General features: G+C 40.9%; 1 protein-coding gene across 1 annotated transcript; it reads left to right on the top strand.

Annotated features, from left to right (window-relative positions):
• The first annotated feature begins 3876 nt into the window (after positions 1–3876).
• Positions 3877–27317, top strand: LOC118780268 (natural resistance-associated macrophage protein 2-like). Its single transcript, XM_036532678.1, has 17 exons — positions 3877–3987; positions 7621–7707; positions 9057–9202; positions 9628–9750; positions 10274–10393; positions 10549–10655; positions 10869–10939; positions 11328–11395; positions 11796–11951; positions 12250–12408; positions 12636–12722; positions 14281–14400; positions 15463–15612; positions 16399–16472; positions 16553–16706; positions 17526–17579; positions 24702–27317. The coding sequence occupies exons 2-17, from the start codon at positions 7674–7676 to the stop codon at positions 24777–24779; spliced, it is 1701 nt and encodes a 566-aa protein (XP_036388571.1). The 5' UTR covers positions 3877–3987; positions 7621–7673; the 3' UTR covers positions 24780–27317.
• Positions 27318–27591: the final 274 nt, after the last annotated feature.

Raw genomic sequence — 27591 nt, 5'->3', positions numbered from 1 at the left:
TTGAAACTAGAAAGGAAATAGTTTCAGGATTGTATGCTGAAGTATGTCTTTAAAAATGTTAATATGAAAAAAGTTGAATAGCTTTATAATATATAAAATATTATGGCCATTAATTTATCATAGAATATGGCATTTCACAAAAGGTATTGAGTCAGTTGGTGTAGAGAACTAGCCAATTTATCACAGACAATTGCATCTTTTGAATAGTTTTTTAAAATATTTATTTAAAATATTTAAAATACTGCATCCTCTTTTGACTTATTATTGCATATTTGAGTTCACTAACTGCTGCCATATGCATTTCATAAATATGGTAATTATTTTAGAAAATTAGTACTTTGTAAATATGGTAATTATTTTAGTAAATAGTAATGTATATCTGTCTGCCTTTGTTGTCTGTATTGGCTATACTACTGCAAAGGGTAAAAATGTTGATTATAATTTGCCTTCCTACACTTCCTATGGAGGCCTAGTCTTAACTAAGATTAGAGTACATTTATACCAATATTAACAGTCATGTTTTTCAAAATGGACCAAATTGCTGTTGGTTTCATTTTAGCACACAAGTCCAATGACATTTCTGTGTTGTGATCTAGAACTGAGTACATATCTGAGCCCCCCACTCCTCCTCAATGGACAGCTGGTCAGGTCTAGGTCATGTTGCAGGGCAACAAAGTTCGCATCTGTAAGTACTCTCCAATTTTCTTATTAAAGACCATATGTCAGCTGAAAGAAAAAACTGTGATATTTCCATCATTTGAAGATGCAAAACACCAGTTTTTATTCTGTTAATCTTATTATCATCCTTCAATAATAATGTTATTTTTTCAACAATGCCGAGAGAGCAGATATAATGCTGCAGAATGCCTGTGCAGTGTGCACCTCTGATTCACTCTGGAGTGAAGCATGTATGTCATTCTGTATTGTCTTCATAGATAATTAATTCACAGTGAACAAGGGTTGATTTAAACCTAAAACCTTATGATGCTTTTGGACAGGAGGCTGTGATTTCAGACAGGAACAAGCTAATCTGATGTCCCCTCATTCTTTTTGCAGGTACCGAGAGAGGCAACACTCCCTGAATTCTCAGGACTACTGGTGTGAGAGAGACCAAGGCTGCAAGCTCAGCTGTGGGACAGTCCCAGGTTCTAGAAGCAGTGGAATTTTCCAGGGCCCCTGGAGTCAGTCTGATGACCCAATGAAAAATAATTTCCCTTTTTCTTTGGACAGCCGGCCTCGACCCCAGGGGACATCGGAATATCATGAGCGAGAGAGATGGGAGAGGGAAAGAGTAGAGGCAAAGATGAAGAGGTTGCAAAAGGAGTGGGGGAGCAAGGGGAGGGCACAGGTGGAGGAGTGGAGGAAGAGGTGGGAGCCACATGGCCCCTGTCGTCACAGGAAAGATGAAGGGAGGAGTCGGCGGGGAAATGTCGACCCAGGGCGGGAGATCTGGCGCGACCGCCATGAGTACTCATTACTCCAGAAGAGGCATTTGGAGGCTGGGCTGTGGGAGATGCAGGTGAGAGAGAGGGTCCCGCAGTGGGTGGACAGAGAGAGCAGTACGGAACAGCAGGGGGCGCTGTGCCCATCAGGATTGTATCATCGCTGCCACCGAGTTAGACAAGGGGATTGGAGACAGACTTTGACCTCCTACAGCCTGCCTGCAGCTATGACTCTAACTAAACCCTTGAGGAAAGAGGCCAACTGCCAGTGGATGAGGTGTGATCAGCCTCCATCATATGTGCCACCACCACCCTACAGTGCCCCCCATAAGATTCAACCGGGAATGCAGCAGTCTCAGAAATCCACCCTGAGGCGAGCATGAACATCACAGACCCATCATATGACGGTGCTGGGGAACATTGTGTAACTACATGTACTATACACTTTCAGCTGCTGTCATCTTGGAAATGTTTTAAAATAAGGTATATAAAGAATTCCTTTCTGGTGTTTAATGAGTGAATCATTCATTTACATAAAGTTCTATATGTGCCCCTCTGGGGGCATTTAATGAGCATTTAGTTATATTTTTAAATAATACAAAAGAAAAACAATGAACAAGAACAACAAACAGTTAATTACATTGCTCTTTGTCTCATTTCACAGTATCATGTAACACATGAATGGAAACTGAAATTTGAAGCTTGAAGATGCAGTCACTAAGCTACACAAACAAAATAAAAGTGACAGCTTAAAAAAAATCAAAAAATATTTTCAGATGTTCAGAAGGGTACTTTTCTGGAGCAGAAACTGGGAGCACATAAGACAAACCTTAGTATATGGTACAGTAACAGTATATCATACTGGAAGCGATGCCAGACTTGCAGGTTAAAGGTTCAGATAAGTGTAATACTAATGGTATATCCATAAACATGAATTATTTCATCAAATGACCAGATGTGAATAACATCTAAGCAGGATAAGCTGTCTTAAATCAGGACATTGTTCAAGTAACTATGCAATGCTGCTTCTGGTTTCATCACCGGTTTATCTCTGACCACCTTCCTAAAATTCACAGGAATAACAAATAGAAATTCCAGTTTACCCACAATACACTGAAAACCACTGAAAAATAGGAGCCACCCTATGCGACCATAACTTTTTTATACTCCTGAAGAGTGCTGTCAAGTCAGCTACAATCAATACACTGAATCTTCATATTAGCGTTTGCCACCCTGTAAAATGGGACTTTGCCCCCCTTCTGCCAAAACAGAACAGCATTTACAACCGCTCATACATCCTGTTTCAGCACATATGGCACCTAGGCGTTCTCGTGATACGAGAATCGGCTATAGGCTATTTAAATAAATCAGGTTTGTTGCGCTGCATTAAGAACCACGCCGATAAAAGACACCGTGGAGGCTAATTGATATACATTTTAAAATACTGTGGAAATGGAAGAACACAAGTCTTGCCTTATTCTTTAAGAGGATGAACCGTTTTAGGACACCAAGGATATTCACTATTTTCAGCCCAGGTGGGACGCTACACGATTGCTATGTGCTTTGGGTCAAAATAATTAGCGGCATTTCAAGTCTCTTTTACGGTTTTATTTTGAATAAATTGGCTGTTTTCAAACTGTTCTGAACATGCTAGCTTTGTATAAAAACCATACGTCCACTTTACTTGAATCCATTTACTTTTGGCTAGTTGTGAAACTGGAAATAATAATGATCGTACGAAATTCTCCTTATTACTATGATTATTGTAGACATTATCACAATTATTGCTGCATGAACTGTTACACTACTACTACTACTACTACTAGTAGTAGTAGTAGTAGTTACTACTACTGCTAGTAGTAGTAGTAGTACTATTACTACTACTACTAGTAGTAGTAGTAGTAATAATAACAATAATAATAATAATAATAATAATAATAATGGTGATGATGATGATGATTTGCCTATTGGAACCCCCTGCTTACATAGATGCTTAGCCTAGCCTACATGAGATGCTTCTCATTCCAGCTCTTAAAGCAGGTTTAGCGTGCCAAAAGAGGAAAGAGTGGGCTATTTTGACCAGTAGTGGTATTTGACCAACACCTGCTCTTGAGATCCGTCAAACCAACACTTGGATATCGTGTGGCAAATATTTCACATCAAGCAGGAACGAGCGATCATGCTTTCAAGCTCTTCATAATTACAGATCTCCGCACTGGGAACTTGTCAAACGGAAGTTAATAGCTGGCGCATACGCTCGTTTTAAAAAATGTTTAATAGATTTTCCTGCTTCATTTTTGATTGATGGTGAAAAATAACCAATAGACGCACGAATATCAGGATTATTAGCCAATACTTAGGGAGTGGAGGCGGTACTTTATGAAAAGATGAGCGTGAGCATGTGCTGTTGTAGGTTCCTACTGTAGCAAGCTAGTAAACCGGTTATACCCTAAAGTACTGTGACGAGGTTAGCATCTCCAAGCTAGCTAAGTTAACGCCATTTGAAATGAAACATCGTCTATTCATGCACAGAACGCATAGCTAGGTAAGAGGGTGTTCATTTTTATTTTCTTCGACAGTGTTTGAGGAAGTAATGAGTCTGAAAATGTTAGATTAAAGCGAGCTAGAAAGCTACCAGCTAGCTATAGCTACCACATGCGACAAGTGCAGTCGGGTTTGCCACCTTGACATTTGAGTAACGTCAAGACAATATTCTACTCCTTGATCATCTGTGTCAGTCTGCTTTAACAGTGTACCTCAATTGTTATCAAAATTGATAAGTTCGTCATTAATTTACCCAGCCGTTTTTCCGCCGAACTTTTGACCGAGTCGACCCTTAATTAGCTGATTTGCTAAGGTAAAGTGAGAAACATCCTACCAAGAAATAGGACGGAATATAGTATGACATGAAATGCTCTTAGGGTGTCTTGCGTTTGCTGTAGTTTTCTTGAATTTCCACTAATACCATCAGATGCATTTTGCCGTGAGGTGTGGCCAAGACATAGCCTGTATACCGTTCTGCTTGGATGCCAGAATCCCCTTTGTGGTGACACAAATGTCCAGCGTGTGGCAATTTACTTGCTACAAGTGAAGTACAGATAACTTAGATTTAGAATAGGAGATTGTCTGCTGTAGTAACAGGAAAAAAGAAGATCAAGAAGAACTGTTGGCTTGAGTTTTTCCAGAACACATTGGTGGTAAAGTGAGCTCTATCCAGGTGGACCAACTGACTCGGCAGCAGAGGACTTTGCCGCAATGAAAAAAGGAGAAAATAAAATGTTACCTGGTAGCCTATAGGCTACATTTGATGCCATGTAGGCCTAGCCCTTTTTAAAACAGGCTACAGGTTACAGGTTACAGATGTTTCGTAATAGCCTACATCAGTGGTTCTCAACCGGTGTGCCGTGGAATTTTGAGGAATCCGATGCGTTTTTATATAGGTGTGTGTGTGTGTGCGCGCGCGCACTTATACTCTGTGAAAAAGCTGATGTTTTATTTATGTTTTTTTTTTTATTGCCATTGACCCTTTCGTACGCAACTTATTTTTATGCTATGTAGGCTAGTACATGTGTTACGTTACATGGTTCGTTTTGTTTTCATTAGCGTTATTAAGCTTCTCATAGTTTTCAGTTAGCATTAACTATATTTTAACGTTAAATCGCTGTTTCCTCAAAGCTAAAATTAGCTAGAATTTTTCCAATCTAGTGTTCTAATCGCACCGGTTTTAGCATACGCACTAAACCGCAAATCACACCGGCGTGACCGTCTGTGCGAAAGGGTTAATGGAGTAATGTTTTGTTTTATTTTATTTATTTTATTTTAGTATGTTGCTGTCCATGATGCCGCACTATGTCGGACAAGTTCTTGCTTCGATGCACTTCAGTGCATTTTTAATAAATTATACGATTGCCTGTCTGATTTAACTATCTGTTTGATAATTATTTGACAGCTGTAGCGCGATATGGGTCAAATCTCGCTAATGAAATTATAGCATAATCATAATGTGTGTGACATTCTTCATAATTGATAACCAACTTTAAGTTGGAGTGCCTTGACGTTCTGGTTTGACCTTTGATGTGCCTTAGCCCCAAAAGGTTAAAAACCTAGCTCTGGCCTACATTTTAGCAACTAATGTTGAGGTTTTTCTCAGTCGTTACTGTTCGTTTTGCTCAATCGTTACTGTTCATAAAATAGTCAAACTGATTTGAGGTCATTGTCACAGACTGCTCTGAAAGTTCTTGGGGATCCAATAAGAGTAACTGCACAATGCAGTGGCAGTCATATTCTGTATGATCATATGATTCTGTATTACCCACACCTCATAATAGCATGGGCGATATCTGTAAACCAAGAAGTCTCAAGAGGACTCTGAAATTTGCTTGCTGTGCTCATTATCATATTTTTGAATTTGGAAAAAAATCATTATACATGATTAAGTGAATGTGTCTTTCAACACCACACCAGAGGCAAAAATGACTAAATCTGAGGGGGTCAAGCCAAAGTCAGTCCCGATTCACATGAAGTGACCCTAAGGTGAAGCATTGCTTGGTTTACGGTCACTGCAGTTAGGATTAAGATGAGCTTTGGACTGATCGCTAACTTATTGAGATCTGAGAGCCAGTGTGCTTTTCTCTGTCTGTTGGAATTGTTTCACAGTTCTTATATACCCAGTATCACCAGCTTGTGGAAGTGTATTACACTATTTGGCTGACCACAGCTAGAGGCTGAACAGTAAGTGCCATTGCTGTGTCATTGCTTTCATCTAGTCAGTGGGTGGCAAGATGGAAAAGAGTGTTTTGACAGCAGTGTTATGTAAACCCAATGCTTGTGTATTTTTCAAATGTCTGCTAATTATCTAAGATTAGCATTGTCTGTAGTATTTTTGTGTGTGAGAAAGGGCGAGAGTGGATGAAAGAGAGAGACTTCCAGCAGGTAGTGTGGAAATTAATGCCCTCATCAAACAGTTAAGTGGTCTGACCCATTTCAGATTTTGTTGTACGCAGAAAAGCTGATGTGAGCTTACTTGTGGAATAAAAATGATTCTCATAGTCACTATCCATTTTGTGTCCCATAATGTCAGTTAATTTGTGAGGTTATGTAGACTAAACAACTGTTGAATGAAGAGCATATGGAAATGGAAAGAAACATATTGTGCATTTGGGAAAATGCAACTGTCTTTGCAAGGCTCACCTGTTCATTTTCCCATTAGTTATCTGTACTGTCCGTGGCTACTCTAAACCTAGCTAACACATAATACACTATATGGACAAAAGTATTCGGACACCTGACCATTGTAATGACATTGTATTCAAATACATATACTTTAATATGGAATTGGTTCCCCTTTTGCAGCTATAACAGCTTCCACTCTTCTTGGAAGGCTTTCCACAAGATTTTGGAGTGTTTCTGTGGGAATTTGTGCCCATTCATTCTGTAGAGCATTTATGAGATCAGGCACTGATGTTGGATGAGAAGGCCTGGCTCGCAATCTCCGTTCCAGTTCAGCCCAAAGGTGCTCGATGGGGTTGAGGTCAGGGCTCTGTGCGGGCCAGTCAAGTTCTTCCACACCGAACTCATCAAACCATGTCTTTATAGTCCTTGCTTTGTGCACTGGGGCGCAGTCACATTGGAATAGAAAAGGGCCTTCCCCAAACTGTTTTGCCAAACTTCAGCATACCAATGTCTTGGTATGCTGAAGCATTAAGATTGCCCTTCACTGGAGATAAGGGGCCTAGCCCAAACCCTGAAAAACAGGTGTGGCCAAATACTTTTGTCCATATAGTGTATGATCACAGCTCTTTCTATGTTATGTATTACTTTTGCAACAAGCCCCGCTTTTCTGAGAGTTACGGGAAGTAAGCAGCCACTGGTATGCTGAGACTCCTATGTTTTCAGAGTAACTTGTTCGTGGCTCTCTCTCTTTCTCTTTGTCAGCTATTCTCTGGCATATTCTAATCTCTGTTTTGTGATGGTATCAAATCAGACTGGTTTTAGGTTCCTTTGTCTGGTGTGTTTTCCTTGTAGTCAGGGCAGCACTCTCAGTGGGGGGCAGCTTTGTGCAAGAATACAGGAACATTGAGGTTGCAGCAATGGGCGGGTTTCTCTGTTTGCCTTTGTCGTCCTGTTGTGTCCGGATGTTGTGAAATACAGAGCTCTGTGTTCTCTGCTGTCCCTCCAGGCAGGGTGTCTGCCCCGGAGGATACCAGCATCGTCCCCCTGCCTCCCAGCATTATGCCCACAGAGCAGGAAGCAGAGCTCTCAGAAGGTAACAGATGCAGGGACCTGCCATGGTCTGACTGCCTGCTAACAGCACATCCCCTGCATGATGCCGGATGAGCAACTGCCATGCCCTGCTTTCATCCCTGCCACACACACCTACACTACATTACATTACATTACATTGCATTCATTTAGCAGGTGCTCTTATTCCAGAGCCGCTTCCAGCACAAGAGAGCAGAAGTGTATCCATTCAGCCTGAATGAGCAACAGTGTCAGACCAGGCTAACAACACTCCCAGACCAGTGAATGTGAGCATAACACTATTCAAGCCTTACCGCAAGTTATGTTGTGCAACCTCAGTAGACAGCCTAGAAACTAAGGGAAGCCAAGTGTACACACTGCCACACATCACATTCACTAGATCACAAAACACATTGCAATACTAAACGTAAACAGCAAGTAACACAACTAACGCAAGTAATAAATGTGTTACTTACATGTATTACAAACTAATACATACACACACATCATGTACATTGAGCGCTCCAAATGCCTCTAAAGGCATAGTTTGAGTTTATTTAGAGCTCCTCAATGCAAGGGTGGACCTCTCCCCACCACTATCCTGTTTGTACCATAAATAGCTGGGTTAGCCTGCCAGTCACTCCTCAGACCTGTTTTTATCCACTGAATAGTCAGTATCTGTGACACAATGACTTTATATGTGAAATTCTGGACTCTGAGTCTAGGGGCCAGAAACTCAGTCTGTGTTACACCAAATGGTTTTCTCCTAAAAATTAATGCCTTCATAAAACATTTTACTGGGAGTGTATAGAAATGTATAGGCTAATATATAACTAATTACGAAACATTGTGACATAAACAGAGTGCTTTTCTTGGCATTTGGGAAGTGCAAATATGTGTTTTTGGAACTGCACAATTTCAAGCCTGTAATTTTACAACTGTAAAGTGAATTGTAAGAGTTCAACCAGTTCAATCAGTTTTATGAGTTACAGTGTTCCTGGACAGATGCCATTTTAATTGCCACAGAATTCCTTCCTGTTGACTTTATTATGAGAATATAAAGAATATAAAAGTGGATGTAAGGCTTCCTTGTTGACGTTTGCAAAAAGATGATTGAGCAATGAAGACTGTAAATTCTGAAAGCAATCTGTTATCTGCAGTCTGGAATTTGCTATGCGCTGTACTGTTGTTCAGAGTGTCAGTCACTGTAGCATAGGAAACTGTGTTTCCGGAGATCCCGTTTTTCCTGCATGGCCCATGTGTGGGGGAAAAATCCCGGGGACTGGCGTGATCCTCTTGATCCCTGCTAATTAAGGCAAACTCAATGGTGAAGATTTCCTTCTGCTTTTGTCTGCTCCCTGTCTCCTGTTGCAGGGAGCCCCACTCATGGGAACGGAGCTCTCTGGACCACCCACTCGCAGGACAGCCCTGACTGCGCCTCGCCCAGCTCGGAACTCCAGAACGAGCATTTCTCCACTTACTTTGAAGAGAAGGTCCCCATTCCAGACGATACCAGTCAGGTACTGGGCACAAATCCTTTGGGGAGTTTCGAATTTATTATCCTGAAGCCTGGAGTCATTCAGTTGAAAGAAAATGTATAATTAAAATGATTCACTTTTCTTTTAATATACACGGTATTTCTCGTTATGTTTTTCCCCTTTTTTGTAGAATTTACAGAATGTACAAAGTATGACAATTGCATTGTTGTGTGAGGTGTTTGTCCTTGCTGTATGCTGTCTTGTATTGTTCCCTTCCCTGCCATCTTTGGTAATTTGCAGCATTGGAGTGGTGCATACTGTCTCACGGTCACTTGTCTGTGTTGTTTGCAAAAGAGTTGCAAAAAAGTTGTTTGCATAAGAGTGTGAAAGAACAAATTTGATTCATTGATTGACAGTGCAAAGTCTGTGTGGTTTATATTCTTTGTCACCCTCGCTCCTGCCTTCAGGCATGTTTCAGTTTCAGAAAGCTCTGGGCCTTCACGGGACCTGGTTTCCTAATGAGCATCGCCTACCTTGATCCAGGGAACATTGAATCAGACCTGCAGTCCGGCGCCAAAGCGGAATTCAAGGTGCCAAATCAAACAGTCTTTGTAATCAAGACAATCAACTGTCTGAACATCTTTGCAGTTGTTGACTGGTCAGTGAGAACCAGTCTGAAGTGGTGGTTAGGGAACTGATTTTGTGAATAGGAAGTGATAGGTTTGAATCCCAGTTGGGACACACCCACTGCTCTCTTGTTGAGTTGTACATACGTCTACTTGCAGCAGCGCTGTGTAATGATTGGGGACCATGACCTGCTACCAGAATGTTGCAGGGTTAAATCCTGATCAAGACAATTGTACCCTTGAGCAAGACAGTTAATCTGAATTGTTTTAGTACATAACCACATTTATAAATATTTAAAATACAAGCTAAGTTTCCCTGGATGAGGCCATCTGCAAAGCAAACAAATAATATTTTGGCTTTGTTTTTATGTACACTGTGTTGCTCGAGGTAAGTGTGTCTGCCAAATAAATAAGCAAATAAAGAGACGCATACACACATACAGAGCATAAGGGAATAATAGAATAATGCGTAGCTTCTTGTCTCCAGCTATTGTGGGTTCTTTTGGGGGCCACCATCATCGGGCTCCTGCTTCAGAGGTTGGCAGCCCGCCTGGGGGTGGTGACTGGCATGCACCTGGCTGAGGTCTGCAACCGCCAGTACCCCACGGTGAGTCCAGTGTCTGTTGGTCACCCTTTACGAAACACTCCTTACTGGTGTGATTGTTTTTGGGGACTGCAAAATTTACATAAAAGAGACACGTGTTTTGTGCTCATGTTTTTTTGTTATATGCCCTGACCCCCCCCCACCCCCTTGTTTCCCAGGTGCCGCGTATTATCCTGTGGTTAATGGTGGAGCTGGCCATCATCGGCTCTGACATGCAGGAAGTCATTGGCTGTGCCATTGCATTTAACCTGCTCTCCGTCGGCAGGTACACCCACACGCCTCACACTGTGGCCGGTAATGTGAGAGCGAAAACCTCATCAACCCCAAGCCGTGTTCCTGGTGGCTCACTGGTCTGAGCCAATCACTGGCGATGCGGACAGTGCAGTCCTCTGATTGGCTCATACAAGTCAGCACATGCTGGCTTCACCTTTCGCAAAGCCTTGTTCGTTAAAACAAGCATTTTTTTGCATCTCTGCAGTATCCCGCTATGGGGAGGCGTTCTCATCACCATCGTGGACACCTTTGCTTTCCTCTTCCTGGACAAGTACGGTATGTGTCGCTCCGCCGCGCCTCTCTGAGAGGACCTGCTGCAGAGTGCAGTCGCATCAGTAACTCAATAATTTGACTGTAGGGTATTTCAATTGGTTGGATATTTGAATATTCCTGAGTTCCTGAGATTGGAAATCTGAATAACTGAACTTTGCATTTTCCCCATGCTTCATATAACATAGAAAAAAAATTCTAAAATTCTCATGTAAATAATTACTACAAAGAGCTCCCCATTCCTTCACCTTCTCAGACAGGAAGATTGATTGATTCTGTCTGTTGGTTAACTCTAGATTGTAGAGATTTCATTCTGTCTGTTGGTTTACTCTAGATTGTAGTGACTGTCACAGCTCTGAAATTAATTACATTGTCTTTTCTTCTCTGGTCCTAGGTCTGAGGAAACTTGAAGCCTTTTTTGGGTTTCTCATCACTGTCATGGCCATCACCTTTGGATATGAGGTAATTCCCTTGGGCTGGGCTTCTGTGCTTGATGTAGGCACTGTAACCCTTTCTTGAGACAGAGCACACCCCTTACCTGTGTCCTCCCTAGCACTGTATTTCTTTCTTCTGTCTGATTTGCTGTGGCAGAGAGGCATGTCTTCTGTCTGATTGGCTGTTGGTTATTAGATAGACGTCAGCACGACCCTCTCAGTTTTCTTAAAAGTTCTTTCATACATTAGTCATGTCGAGCTGTGGACATAAGCAACATTTTTACATTTTGCTAGGTCACTGCAGAGTCACTGCTTCTATGCTGTGTCCTTTATCTGATTAGCAGCACCGTGCAGGTGTATCCTGTGCCTGATAGGCTGTGCTGCAGGGACATGTCCTCTGATTGGGTCCTGGTCTGTGTGTTTTGCAGTATGTGAGGGTGAAGCCAGACCAGGGGAAGCTGCTGCAGGGCATGTTTGTGCCCTACTGTCAGGACTGCGGCCCGGTGCAGCTGGAGCAGGCTGTGGGCATCGTGGGCGCAGTCATTATGCCACACAACATCTACCTGCACTCCGCGCTCGTCAAGGTACTGGAGTGTGGGTTGTGAATGTGTAATTTCAAGAGTTCAAAGACCAGAAGATTCCTGGAACGGCACAGTAGTGATAAAAGAGAATTTTCTGATATGTGTTATCTCTTAATGTTTAACCCTTTTGACAAATATGGCAGTCAGCTGTTGAAGTGTGTTGTATTCTCTGTGTGGATCCCTTCCACCATCTGTGCTTGTTTATCCCTTCTACTGATCAGACGGAACAAGGCATTTGTGCAGGTAATGCAGGCATCTTAAGGGATGTCATTCTCAATCTACATCACTCTCGATCTGTTAGTCTCGGGAGATCGATCGCACCAACAAGAAGGAGGTGAAGGAAGCCAACAAGTACTTCTTCATCGAGTCGTCCATCGCTCTGTTTGTCTCTTTCCTCATCAACGTCTTTGTGGTGGCCATCTTCGCTGAGGCCTTCTATGGAAAGACAAACTTCGATGTGGTGAGCATACTCACTGGGGAGAATCAGGCGAATCACTGGAGCTCTTCCTTCTGTCCATTTCATCATTGCATTTGCATGTTAAGTGGACTTAATCTGTCTCTTAAATGGTCTGTTTGAATTTGGGTGTGACAGTGACTCCCTCCGCTTCCTCTTCCCCCTTCTCTCTTCCCCCCCCCCCCCCAAACTTCTTCTCCTCCCTTCTCCCTTGTCACTATGCTATGTCTCAGAATGAAGTCTGTAATGCAACAGGAAGCCCACACACAGACCTCTTCCCTCTGAACAATGACACACTGCAGGTGGACATCTACAAAGGGGTGAGTGTGCTTTTTTTTCCTGTTAAAGATTGAAGATGATATTATTCGGTGCATAAAATCATTCACATGTCACACGGCCTTATCCGGGGCAGCTTGTAGTGTTAACAAAATCTGCATGTTTTTAAATCCGTTTGCAAATTGACTTTGCTCCAAGTGGCTTCCACCCAAGATTCAAATTCATGAGCCTCCATCTGCTTAACACCTGACCTGGCTGTGTGTTCCATTTTTACCACAAACCCCTGGTTATAACTTTTTGTGCTTTGCCTTAATGACATGCAAAACAGAAATAGGGGTGCTTAGGTCAGGGTTGCTGTCAATGATGGCAAACACCAAAGCAGTTGGAAAAGCTCCAATGCTTGCATGTTCTAATAATGGTATCTTTGATCAGTTTTATGATTAAGTTTTTAGCATAACTACCATAAGTTGGGACAAAATATCAAATTATTGAGTAATATTAAATTTTTATTAAGTTTGCTTACCAATATTTTCCAGCCCAGAAATTACATTTAAATGGCGGCTCCTGTTCCTTTTCTGAAACACAAGACACAAAACTGAATTACAGCTTTTGCTGATCATTCTGCAACCTTAACTTTTGCAGAAACCAGGCCAGAACAAGTATTTTTAAGTGCCGTTTAACAGAGCATGTGAGCGTGTCACAAATATAGCAGTATCTGCTTTTGTGGAACAGGATATTGCGGCCATGTGCACAAACACAAAAACAAAGGAGGCTTTGGATTGTGTTGCTGGTGAGCCCCTGCAGTGTCATCTCTCTGATGACAGGAGATGTGAAATCAGCATTTAATCCAGAGCTGTGTCTCAGCATGCAGGAGGATCTGCCCGTTCAGTGTAGGCCACTTTCTGAAGGTTGCTTGTTTGGCACAAATATTTTTTTAGCAGTCATGAAGAAAATTGTTGTCATTGAGTCAGGGCAGATTGTCAACCATCATCTTGTCTCTTTCCTGTTCCTGAACAAAAGAAACTTGAGCTTGAGCTTGAGTGTGAGCTTTTCTAACTTTAAGTTTTCATTTCTGTTTCATTGTCATTGACAGACTTGTTCATAAGAGCACAGAATAAGCCTTCAATTGAATCACCTTCAGACTGTCTACTGTGTGACTTGTTTGTTTGCAAGGACTTCAGTAGTTTTTTTTTTCTCAAACATCAAAATGCATACAGGAAGTGTGCTGTTTGAGCCAAGTATATTTTGCAGCTGTGGACTCCAGCCATTGTTGGTGAATGACATTGCCCTGACTCAAACTGGCAGTTTCTTGGGCTGTAGCTCTCAGCCTGTGCTCAGAACAATTATCTTTACTGACTGAGCCACTCTGGAGCCTAGATATCCCTCCAAAGTTATTGATGTCTTTTTATTAAAAGTTCTGTTTAATATTTTCCATGTTGTGTGATACAGCCAAACTGCAAGCTTTATGTTGACCTTTCATGTTTATTAAAAAATATCGGTACTTTTACAGATGGTAGTCAATGATACATTGATATCACAAAATGGCTTGTCACCCCAGCAGTACATTTAAGCAGTTCCCTCTCATCTCTCGCCCAATAACAGGGGGTGGTGCTTGGCTGCTTCTTTGGCCCGGCGGCGCTCTACATCTGGGCAGTGGGGATTCTGGCGGCAGGACAAAGCTCCACAATGACTGGCACATACTCAGGCCAGTTCGTCATGGAGGTGTGTTATTGGTTTGCTGATCAGGTGCATTTTTTGAAGCAAACAGGCATATAGCACACTCTGTGGAGAAGCTGGCTGACATTTCTCACAAAAAATGAAACAGAAGGAACAAAGCTTAAAAACAGTAATTTTAAAAATCCACAAACAACAAGGAACCAGTCTGAGCACACAACCATACCAGCTCTCCTGGCAGTGCAATCTCACACCTGTATGTAACAATCTGATTAGGCAGCAGAGGATCATTAACCAATGGCTGGATAAGGACAAACAATTACAACCCAACAAGTAACAATGAAACTATTAACTGCTTAGATGTATTTGCTGTGAAATGAGCTCAATTATTGACAAGGTTGAACATTGAAAGATAAACTGTACATTTAAACAGTTAACAAACAATAAACAGTTTTGGGGATCAGGTGAAGGTTCTCCACACACACTACACATTATGCACTCCTTAAATGAAATGTTTAGGATCCAGGTTGAACTCAGCATTCCACCTGGGATTCTAACCAGCTGCATTCTAGTCAAATTTCCTCACTACTGCGCACAGCTGGTCTAGCCAGAGACTGACTACACAGTTTACTGTTTGCGCATTTTTCATTTTACAGAGGCAATTTGCCTTTGTGTTTATGCAATGTAGGAATTACATAACTGCATCTTGTTACATGGGTGTAACTGTAAGGAAAACCCCCAGCAACTGATAACATTATATTTGCATCGCACATGCTCTTATCCAGAGCGACTTACAAAACGTGCATTTTTTCCATTTTTTCCGCTAGATATTTGCTAAATATTATGCTGGATATTTACAGAGGCATATCATCCTTTCTAAAGGGTACAATGGCAGGGCCCCACTTGGGAACTGAACTGGGAATTTTCAGGTTACAAGCCCTGATCCTTAACTACAACACTACATTGTTGTCCACCTACACTTTACACGTCTCTGTGCTTACAAATACTGAGATGTAGCTCTGCAGGTGCAAGGCCAGCATGATGTAATGTGTGACCTGGATTCTTCTTTATGAATTATTCATGGTTTTTTCCCCTTCCCCCCTTCCCCAGGGCTTCCTAAATCTGCGCTGGTCGCGCTTTGCCCGCGTGCTCCTGACCCGCTCCATCGCCATCACCCCCACCCTGCTGGTGGCCATCTTCCAGGACACGCAGCACCTGACTGGCATGAACGACTTCCTCAATGTTCTGCAGAGCATGCAGGTGAGAGAAGGATGGGGGGAGCGGCGAGCTGCAATGTGATTTGAATAAGCAAAAAAGAGACTGTTCCAGTATACTGTTACATCTGGTCAGACTAAATTCAGTTTGTCCTCTGTAAGGACAAGAGAGACTTCACAGCAGAGGTCTAAGATTTATTTTTCTCGCTGTAACTGTCTTTTACTCTCTCTTTCTGTCTCTTCCTTTCTCTGTCATTCTGTCTGTTACACTCTTACTCCTCTTTTCCCCTATGCCCTTCTTTTTCTCCTCCTCTCTTCTTCCCCTCTCTGTTTCATTCTCTCTCTCAGCCTCTGTCTTCTTCCCACTCTCTCTCCCCCTTTATTTTGTTCTCCTTGGCTCTCCTCCCCCTCTCTCTAAGCAGTGCTCTGATGCGGTTACAACTTCTGATCATTTCCAGAAGTAAAATGCTTGCACAGTACTTGCTGGCAAACGACCCACTGAACTTTGATGCCAGATGGTAAATAAATGATTAGCAGCGCTCTGTGTTGGTAAAAGTGGTCCTAAATTTGTGAGTGCAGGGTAATGATGTGTTTGCTCTTATGTTTGTTTGATAGTGTAGCTTACTGTGAAGGAGCAGGGTTCACAACTAAAAGGTTGTTTGTTTCCCCGCTGGGGCACTATTTGTGTGTTTTTCAGTTCCAGCCTCATGCAATATTTGGATAAGACAAATGACAGAGCAGAATTTTGCCCTGTATTCATTAGTACAGAGAATTGAGGTTTGGAAAGTAAAAGATGTCTCTCTCTCTGTCTCTCTTTCCCTTTGGTCCACAGCTGCCGTTTGCATTGATCCCCATCCTCACCTTCACCAGCTTGTCCTCCATCATGAATGACTTTGCTAACGGACTGTAAGTGTGAAAAAGAGTGGGAAAGGTGTTAAGGTAGCGATGGAACAGTATCCATGTGTCTGTTCTCCCCCTTCCTGCAGAGCCTGGAAGATTGGAGGGGGGCTGCTCATCCTGGTGGTGTGCGCCATAAACATGTACTTCGTAGTGGTGTACGTCACCACGCTGAGCAGCGTCTGGCTCTACGTGCTGGCGTCCTTTCTCTGCTTCGCTTACCTGGGCTTCGTGGGCTACCTGGTGAGCACCCGTCCAGCATGGCGCACGCTAGATGCCACACAGGTCTCTCAAAAAGTGTTTCGTAAATAATTGGGGTCAGACAGGCAGATGTGTAGCCTAACAAGCATAATGACTTAATGAATTGTTTCCTACAGTGCTTGTAAGTCCCTGAAAACATTTTCACCTTGGACAGTCACTGCATAAAGACATGGAAAGTGGGCAAATATGCAACTTTCCTTTAAAAATAACAGACCATTCCCCATATCATTAAAACCTTAGCTGTCCTCTCTTTCCTTCAAGCAATTCCATCTTCAAAGTGGCCGGTTTCATGGGAGTTTCAATGTTGACGGAATAAAAAAATTAAAATTGGTGAATTTGCATAAAATACCATTGAAAAGTCATGGAAAATATGAATCAAATTTCAGTGGGAAGCCTATTTATTGTAGGGAATGAACAAATGACCAGTAAATGCTATGTTCAGTATTGGTAGGTAAGCTTTCTTAAGTGAAGCAGAAGATGGAAAGTGTGCCAGTTTGATTTAAAGGTCACTGGAAGTGCCCTCAGGTTCAAAATGTGGTTTATGCTAATCAGCACTGGCCCTTTCTGTCAGTAAAATAAAGTGAATTTTTAAAAGATGCCACAGGTTTAGAGATAGAAAAGGTTGTCAGCTTGCAAATGGTTAACATCATTGCAGGACTGAGCAACCCATGTTGCTATTTGTGTCCAATGAATTAAAATCGGTATATGACAAGTGCTGTGCATTGCATTATACCTGAGCGTTTTGTGTTTAATGTACATTTTCGTGGTGTGTGCGTCCACACACTATTTCTCTGTCTGCAGGCCTGGGTGTGCCTAATTGCCCTGGGTGTTTCCTGTCTGGACATCGGCGGCAGGGTAAGGAACAGCCCCATGGTCTTTATAGAGGAGGAGCCCGAGTTTGAGTCTTAAACAGCACTTTGTAGAAATCCCACAATCCTTTGCTTCATGGTTTTCAAAGTTAGTAAATTCTCAGAAATGGAGAAGAAGATTGGGCCATTGTAGAGACTGTTTTGGACTAATGGTTGATGGATCGGGCTAGTTATTGCCTCACGAGTATGTGCCCTTGCATTCACCTCCAAAACCAAATCGGATGCAAAATAGGTTTATTAACAAAGAATAGCTGCTAAACACGTGATTTCAGTGGTGCTATAATGATTTTGCATTTTCTGGAAGATGTATGTGTAATGATCAAAGTGTTTTTTAAAATGTTATACTGTGAACATTTATGTTTGGTGAATGAAAGCAAATCAGAAGATTCTTGATACCAGACCCTTTGTATGTGTAATATAGAAAATCAGGCATGTACTCACATCTCCAGGATCCAGTCAGTTAGTGACATCTCTGCCATTAACCTCACAACTCATTCCACCTGACTGATCTAAAAAATGTTTGGTGAATAGTATTAATGTACCTTTCATTAACTAGTATTTAACACATTGATAAAACATTATTGACATTTTGGGCAGCGCCTGTCCTAAAGGATATGTTACTCATTACACTTGAGAATTACTTCTGCTCAGGCACTACAAAACAATGATGTTAACTGATGTATGATTACTTAAGTCATTCTCAAGGGCTGAGAAGTGTCTAATTTAGGCACAGGCATTGCAAAACAGTTAATAACGAGCAGCAATGATAAATGTTAATGACGTTCACTTAACATTTATGAATGTCATTAACAGACTTTCATTAATGGGATCTAAATATATTGTGTGAACACATCCTTTTCACACTGCTTTACAATGAACTGTCAGTCATGTGTGAATCAGCTACCATTTCACAAATACAGAGCTTAAGTTTTACGTTTAATTTTAACACTCACCCCAACGCGAAACACTAACCATTCACTGAGCAGAGCTTGAAAATGAGCTTGAGCTTAAATTCCTCCCTTCCAAAAACAAGGTGAATTCGAGCGTCACTGAAAATCCCCCCTAATTCGGCCTTACAAAATGATCTTCCAGTTATTTCAGAATAACCTTAAAACCCCTTATAGGTTTGCTGACATGGTTCAGAACACAGAACTGCAAAGGTGCAGCCACAGGTAATGGTAAGACTGGTTGCCATTAGCAGGTTCTCCAATGCAAGACATTTACTATAGTTTTCACCTTGACAAGACTCGTCACACTGTACTGTATTGTTTGCTGCTAAGAATTTGGTAACTGGTTGTATATTTATTTTTTACCTCGGCATGATATTTAACTTTTTCTCCTCTGGAATATTAAGCTGTAGTTTAATGTTTTTGTAATTGTATGTAATGTATAATTTTACTTTTACTTACTATAATTTTACAATGATTCATTACAACAAAGCGAGACTTCTGATTGTCAGATATTTCTCCTTGCAGTGCTCAGGCAGAGAGGAGACACATGGCTCAGAATGTCAGAATTTTTGAAGCTTTTCACAGCAGCTGATAAGTATTTTCGTAGAGTACAAGACATTGTTATGCATTGCATAATTTTATTAGTCCTAGAATGCTGTAGCAGTTTAAAATGAGCTTGCTAATGGTCTTGTCCAGTTAAGCATTCCTGGCTGTGAGCTCATGAGCCACAGTGTTGTGACAGTTCAGCCTCCAGCATTGTGATGCTCTGTTGACAAGGGCATTGGTTGTTCTTTTGATAAAGGGAGGATATTGGTTTCCCTCTGTTTTCTTGATTTTTACCTGTCTTCCAAGTTCAACAGATTAAATCCCCTCATCACCTGTATCTAATCACCTTTCTGACCAATGAGGTGATGAGGTAGTGTTACTCAGTAGCCCGAGCCACTCAGGGGTATCACTGTCAGTCATGACTGAGCAATTAATGAAATTAACGCCAAAAAAATTGTAATCAATATCCATTTTATTAATTTTTCAAAAATCATATAATCCGAATAGAGTGATAAGTTGCTTTTGGTGCTGGACATATAGCAGTGGCCCTCTCACAAAAAGAAAGAGAAGTGTATGTTGGATACCTTCTTTGATAAGTATGGAAGGGCAGGGCCATAACAGTGACATATTGAAGGGTGGAATTGTCAACACACTTACTTTAAAATGACAGCCGCAAACTCGCAGTCCTCAGTAGTAATAAACCAGGGAGTGTGGTTTCATGTAATGTGCTTGTGATGTCATCACATGGAGACCGAACATAAATGAATGCATTCTTGTTTTGTTTTTTTTTTTTAAGTCATGTTGTGTGCTATATCACATTATGAATATTTTGTATGAAAATTTCCTTTGTACTTGAGTTTTAATTATCTTAAATTATTTCAGTGAATTTTGTGATCTAATTGATTGTAGTAGCAGTACAGTCTACTTTAAATGGTCTCCATGTAGCCAAGCCTGCAGAGTTTCTGGACTCGCATTGTATTTTCATGTAAGCAGATAAGGGCTTCCAGTACTGCTGAACAAGTATTTCCATCATTGGTCCTGGGGACTGTGAATAAAAAACATGGTTATATACAGTGCTGGCCAAAAGTATTGGCACCCCTGCAATTCTGTCAGATAATGCTCAATTTCTCCCAGAAAATGATTGCAATTACAAATGTTTTGGTAGTAATATCTTCATTTATTTTGCTTGCAATAAAAAAACACAAAAGAGAAAGAAAAAAAAGTCAAATCAAGTATCAATTTACACAAAACTCCAAAAATGGGCCGGACAAAAGTATTGGCACCCTTTGAAAAATCATGTGATGCTTCTCTAATTTGTGTAATTAACAGCACCTGTTACTTACCTGTGACACATAACAGGTGGTGGCAATCACTAAATCACACTTGCAGCCAGTTAAAATGGATTAAAGTTGACTCAACCTCTGTCCTGTGTCCTTGTGTGTACCACATTGAGTATGGAGAAAAGAAAGAAGACCAAAGAACTGTCTGAGGACTTGAGAAGCAAAATTGTGAGGAAGCATGGGCAATCTCAAGGCTACAAGTCCATCTCCAAAGACCTGAATGTTCCTGTGTCTACCGTGCGCAGTGTCATCAATAGGTTTAAAGCCCATGGCACTGTGGCTAACCTCCCTAGATGTGGACGGAAAAGAAAAATTGACGAGAGATTTCAACAAAAGATTGTGCGGATGGTGGATAAAGAACCTCGACTAACATCCAGACAAGTTCAAGCTGTCCTGCAGTCCGAGGGTACAACAGTGTCAACCCGTACTATTCGTCGGTGTCTGAATGAAAAGGGACTCTATGGTAGGATACCCAGGAAGACTCCACTTCTGACCCAGAGACATAAAAAAGCCAGGCTGGAGTTTGCTAAAACTTACCTGAGAAAGCCAAAAACATTTTGGAAGAATGTTCTCTGGTCAGATGAGACAAAAGTAGAGCTTTTTGGGAAAAGGCATCAACATAGAGTTTACAGGAAAAAAAACGAGGCCTTCAAAGAAAAGAACACGGTCCCCACAGTCAAACATGGCGGAGGTTCCCTGATGTTTTGGGGTTGTTTTGCTGCCTCTGGCACTGGACTGCTTGACCGTGTGCATGGCATTATGAAGTCTGAAGACTACCAACAAATTTTGCAGCGTAATGTAGGGCCCAGTGTGAGAAAGCTGGGTCTCCCTCAGAGGTCATGGGTCTTCCAGCAGGACAATGACCCAAAGCACACTTCAAAAAGCACTAGAAAATGGTTTGAGGGAAAGCACTGGAGACTTCTAAAGTGGCCAGCAATGAGTCCAGACCTGAATCCCATAGAACACTTGTGGAGAGATCTGAAAATGGCAGTTTGGAGAAGGCACCCTTCAAATCTCAGGGAGCTGGAGCAGTTTGCCAAAGAAGAATGGTCTAAAATTCCAGCAGAGCATTGTAAGAAACTCATTGATGGATACCGGAAGCGGTTGTTCGCAGTTATTTTGTCCAAAGGTTGTGCTACCAAGTATTAGGCTGAGGGTGCCAATACTTTTGTCCGGTCCATTTTTGGAGTTTTGTGTAAAATGATAATTGATTTAATTTTTTTTTCATTGTCTTTTGTGTTTTTTCATTGCAAGCAAAATAAATGAAGATATTACTACCAAAACATTTGTAATTGCAATCATTTTCTGGGAGAAATTGAGCATTATCTGACAGAATTGCAGGGGTGCCAATACTTTTGGCCAGCACTGTAGTCATATGTAAACCAGATAATTTTTGGTCTAATATATCATGATGTCATATCTGAATTGTCATTTCTATCATTTGTACAGAACACTATGTTTTATTCTTTAGTCCACCCTATTTATAGCCTATAGTGATACAAATATTAACTGAATGTGTCATCATTTGATTATCGCTAGATAGAGGGAGCTGTTGATCTCACTTTCTTTATTTACGGGAGTCTGCATTCATGAAAAGGTTCATCTAAAATGCAGCTGAATTATCATAACATTCTGTTAAGATTCTTGTCAGTGATGTAATTACTGTATGTGCTTTACTGTAAGTAATTTAATTTACTGTTTAACCCTAATATTTTGCCAATATTGCCATCTTGCTGGTAATGCCATTTGGACTATGTAATCTGACAGCATTTACGATGTACACTTTCACACATCAGTGTGTGCTCTAATTAGAGATGTTCATGCCTGGAATGAGAGGTCAGAGGTCCAGAAGCACTGAGGCAGCTTTCTGCGCATAAGCCATTCACTGTCACCATTCCAACAGCTGTGTGAGTGTTTTTTTTTTTTTTGAGTGAGATACACTCAGCCCCATTTACAAGCTCAATAAATTCACTAATTTCTCACTTCACAGCCTTCCTTCTCCTCCAATTTTGTTTGTCCATCGGCTTTACATTTCCGCTGCCCTAAGCTTGGATTGTGTGTGGTGCTTAACATGCAGGTCACGCTGCTAGCAGTCACTAACATTTGAACCTTTATACAAGGAAAATATTGCAAACTGTGGGAGAACCATAACATCAGAACGGGTAAAGTGTACAGCACTATTGTCTCTAACTACTGAAGGAGTCAGTGTGCTGAAAAATGGATAGGGTTTTTTTTTGCAGTGCTGTTGTTTCTTCTTACCTTCATAGTGACTTGATTTGCAGTGAAACAAGGCACAGACAATGACAAAGATAAAGGGTAGCAATGTGTCGATGGTGTTCTGTCTGTGTGAGCATGACACCAGCGGTACATTAATGTAGTTTAGCCTTGCATTGTACGCTGGCTCTTCATCATGAGCATTTTTTGAACCTCCTGTTCTGAAGGTGTTACTATGCACTTAGAATTTGCATTCCTCTTTTGTTAGTTTTGCAAGCTGCCTGTGCCTGTTGGACAGGATATCCACACAGTATGCAAATCCATCATTGTAATCCGATCACTAGGATGTTGGTTTAGGTCAAGGAATGTGTAGAGGTACATTGCCTGTAATTGTTCAGGAATACGTTATCCCCGTGTGATTAAACATTGTCACAGGTGGAGTATTTCCGCATTTTTCCCCATGAAACGCTGTGGAGTTTCCTTGAAATTCTGCAACAGGACCCCACAGAACAAACTGCCCCTTGAGTAGCAAAGGTTCTGTGGTGACCCCCCACCCCCCACCCCCACACCCCCATCCCCAGTCCCCCTGCAGGTGAGAATTTCACGTACTGTGCCTTCACTTATTATAATCACCACCAATCACTGTGCTTCATTTCTTATACACATCCAATACTGGCTGATTTGGAAATGCCTGTGTTATTGAAAGGATTTATAAAATTATTTTTTAATTTAGTTTGATTTTAACAGAGAAAATGAAATACATGAATGTGGAGGATTTCCATTGGTATTCCAGCCAGGCTAACCTGCTTTTTATTCTGTTATTAACACAGCAAGATCTTGCTAAATTAGAGTGCAGAGATCTGCCGAACTACCCCTTTGTTTTTATGAAAAGATACTTGTGTTAAACATTTATGTCCTTAAAAAAGAACCACTTTGGAAACATTTAACTGAACTTTTATCATTAAATAGTTTGAGTGAGAGGACCTAAGTCTGTGCAAGAGCAGATCTTGCTATGTTCATCTAAACAGCATCACTTCATTTGTCTGCAAGGTTAAAAGCAAGGTATATTTCATCAATATTGAAATCCTCCCATCCCTATTATAAACAAATTACCCATGAGGAAACTGGTTGATCTCACCTTCTGACCACATCTTTGTTGCAAATGGATGGAAATGGGCTCATAAATACAGTGAGAGATTTTTGAGAGAGCACTGCAGTAGTAAGGCTAATGGAAAGAGAGCTCTGGGATGCATGATAAAAGCAAAGATACTATATCAGCAGTAACCACGATGGTGGATTCTCTTTTAACACTGTTTTTCTTCCTGTCTTCTGAATCTAGTTTTCCAGAACTCCTTAATTTAATCATTTTAACAGTGACGGAACTCTTTTGCTGGATCAGGAAGGAACACAGTGTATGGTCTCTCCAGTGATATACAGCCTCTGTGTTATGTATGAATTGGAATGTGTACTTTTATCAAAGATCATATATAATGGGGAAGGGGGAATTACAATATTCAGAGGTGGACTTAAGCCGAGCAGAGAGCATTTCCTTGCTGTGATACACATATGGGATGGGCAGCCTTAAAGAGACAGTGTCTGTGTTTTTCCCAATGAAACTATGCAGTACTATGCATGCTCTGTGCTGATTCTCTGATGATGGTACCATTACAGTTGATCTGATGCCAAAATCAGATACATTGTGAATGCTGGCTAACAATCAAATGGCATTGTTCAGGGTGTTATAATCAGTTCATTTGAAACTGAAAAAGGGAAAGTGTTTTAGTTAGACATACCGAATGCACACCCAGTCAGCAGGCCTTATCAAGGCTGATTTATAAATTAGAAGTCTGGCCAACTGAACACTTTCCCTGGGTTTTTATTTGCTCATAGCAGGAGCCTCTGTGCCTTATTTTGAATATGCAGTGAAGCAGGTGAGGGGATCTGTTCCACTGTAAGTGATACTGAGACTTGAGTGAAGGTACTATAAAATAAGATCATATCTCCTGATATTGTTGTTTAGACTTTAACTGTCTCTCACTCTCTTTTGGTCTCTTGCAGATGTGCCTGGGTCTGAGGAGACGCTCAGACACAGTCCTGCTGAATGACATGGACAGTGGTGTAAGTGTGGAACGATAGAATGGAGATGAAGACAGCAGAGGAGAGAAATGGAGAAAGAAAGAGAGAAAAAGGGTGAGATACCACAGCTGAAAGGACTGATGGAGGTCCTCTGCTTGAGTACAGAACCCTGAGGACCCTTTGTCACCAGCCCAGGACAGTCTCTCTCCTTGTGCCTTACTGTAGGTGTAAAGGGACACTCCTTTTCCACTGTAAAGCTGGAACCAGGCTGGCTCATTACACTCCTTTTCCACTGTAGAGCTGGAACCACACTAGCATGAGCTGGGCGTGAGCTAGGTGACGCCATACAGCATGATTGCCTTTCCATTGCATTCACATGATTTCATTCCACGCGGAGTTGTGGAATCCACCCAGATTGAACTGACAGACCTGGACTACATCTGCAATTCAAGACTAACATTTCAAGTAGACTGTGTGTTAATTCTGCCTATCTCTGGTTGTTTGATGTCGTCAGCAATAACAGCCTTGAACATGGTACTTAACCTGAATCGCTCTGGTGAATTTCTAGTTTTGTAAATGGATGAGATGAAATTAAATGTAAACTATGCAAGACATTGTGGATATAATGCTATATGAAATATTTTTTTCATGGCAACATCAACAGCATACTTATGCAGCTTTCCAATTGCCCACAGTGTGCCTGGTTAAAGGCCAGTTAGACAGGTAGACCAGTAACACTAGTGGGTCTGAGATAGCCTGATTCAGACTCTACAGTGGCAAAGGCATGTATGCCTTCTACACAGTCACATTTTAATTCGATTCTAATACACATTTTAGTGCAAATATGACTGTTCATGCAACTGTATTTTTTTAACCGGGTTTAGTTGTGAGTATGTACAGATATACATGTATAGACACGACTGAAAGTACCCACTGTGAACCGCACAAAGGTGTGATGTGAAGTTTATGTCTCGCCTGTGATTAAGTACTGTTTCGGCAGTAGCCACTCACGGTATGTCTCTCCTAAACATTCCCTCAGGCAAAGTGAAATCTGATTAATTAGGAATTAAATGAAGACACCTGAGTTTTAGGATTCCAATGGATTTTTTTAAAACACATTTTTAAAGAATTCTTTTAAGTGTTTTACTTAAAAAATTGAATATGAAAACACTTACCTCTTCATTGCTGTGACAAGTATAAAACAATTTAAAATGCTCTGCAATACCTGACTAAAATGGTATTATTTGGTTCCTGGATTACAGAGCTTGTTGCACTAAAACATGGTGGTCATACCTACAATGCTGCCCCTGGACATTTTTCACATTATATGATGTTTCTGTTATTTTTAGAGTACTTCAATTGTTCATTACTGAACACAGGCATCATTAGCTCATCTAATGATCCATTATGTGCTGCTCTACACTGCCCTGTGTGGTTGTACTTGGAAATGACAGTACAGCATCTCTAGGCAGGAAGTGGAGGCTGTCTAGGCTGTATGGCTAAACATACTGGGGAGCCCTTGCACTACAGCTAGTAGGATCAGCTATGAACGTTTTCCCCTTTGCTTCATTTTACTAGTTGTATGTAGCTGCAACACACAAGGCCAGATTTAATTGAACGTTTTACCCTTACATTTGAGTGGGGAATTTGAAGAAGTGTTAAAACAAGTGTTTAAACCAGCTTTTTATTACAGTTAGCTTGGGCCACAGCTGCTAGTTTACTGCTCCAGGCATCACCGAGGCTTGTTATTATGCAATCTGCAACTATTTGATGCTCCACTTTCTTGAAAGAAAGTCCACATCGCCAGCAAAATTGAAGTTAGAGCCCTTTGTGCTGAGATTGTTGCAGCGTACAGTTAGAGACTACGCTCTTTGAGAAGCCACCTCTTGATGGACACCACAGAGTATGAGTCCATATCATAAAGAAGCACACATACTAATGAAACCTGTATACCAGGTTACTGTAGGTTATATACAATTTGTGGCATTTCAACTACAACATTGTCAATTTCATTTGACCAAGGAAAAAGTCAGCCTAGGGAAAACAGTGCCTTGGTAAAATGCAACTTATTTTTTTAAATAATTCTAAGTAAAGTGGCCTTGTTTTGTGAATAACTATTAATAATCACCATACAGAATTAATGTGTAGGATCCCCCTCAGGCACATATCTTTTGGTATCAGCAAGAACAAGCAGATGTTTCTTTTTAAATGGTGAGAATTCTTTTGTGCCCATGCATAAAACTGACGTGTATTAGATGTTTTGTTTTTAATGGGTATGTTTTGTCCATATGGTGTCATGTATTGTAAACAAACTATTTTCAATGAACAAATGTTATGGGTTTATTGTTGTAGCATCCTGTAGAGAGAGCATTGCCATGTTGGGATTGTGTTGTTTGTTTTATGAATCGACTTTGTTTCTGCATATTGTTTCATTAATACTATGATCATGGAAGTGAAACCAACAAAATGTGGTGTAAATATTTTAATTGTAGTTTAATATATTGTAATTGTAGTCATTTTAATAGTAACATGTATCTGTATTTGTTATGAACTAAGAGCAATGTATTTAACACACTTCAATCTGTAAATGTAATGCTGCCCAGGCCTTGTTCAGTTAAAGAGAACCAAAGTTTTAAAATTCTACTTTTGATGATGTTTTGAAATACCAAATATCAGATCTGTTCTAATTTACATCATGAACATATTCCAGTACTTGTATTAAATTAAAAACAAGGCTTTTATTTCTGACTTATTTCTTTTGCCTTTGCACTATAATAACTGTACCATTACAAAAGAAGTAATTTACAAAATAGAATGTTGTATCCTTCCAAAAATGTACATACACATACATAAGAGAAACAATTCCACAACT

Source organism: Megalops cyprinoides, chromosome 7, assembly GCF_013368585.1.
Source record: "Megalops cyprinoides isolate fMegCyp1 chromosome 7, fMegCyp1.pri, whole genome shotgun sequence".
Taxonomy (NCBI): domain Eukaryota; kingdom Metazoa; phylum Chordata; class Actinopteri; order Elopiformes; family Megalopidae; genus Megalops; species Megalops cyprinoides.
The sequence above is the reverse complement of the archived record's forward strand: the minus strand, read 5'-3'. Positions and strand labels throughout refer to the sequence as shown.

What these genes read in the sequence shown, in the direction of transcription:
- LOC118780268 (XM_036532678.1), top strand. Translation starts at nt 7,674, where the DNA reads ATGCCCACAGAGCAGGAAGCAGAGCTCTCAGAAG. An exon ending in ATGTTCTGCAGAGCATGCAG is followed by an intron (nt 15,613 to 16,398) that starts GTGAGAGAAGGA and finishes TTTGGTCCACAG; the next exon opens with CTGCCGTTTGCATTGATCCC. An exon ending in GTCTGGACATCGGCGGCAGG is followed by an intron (nt 17,580 to 24,701) that starts GTAAGGAACAGC and finishes GGTCTCTTGCAG; the next exon opens with ATGTGCCTGGGTCTGAGGAG.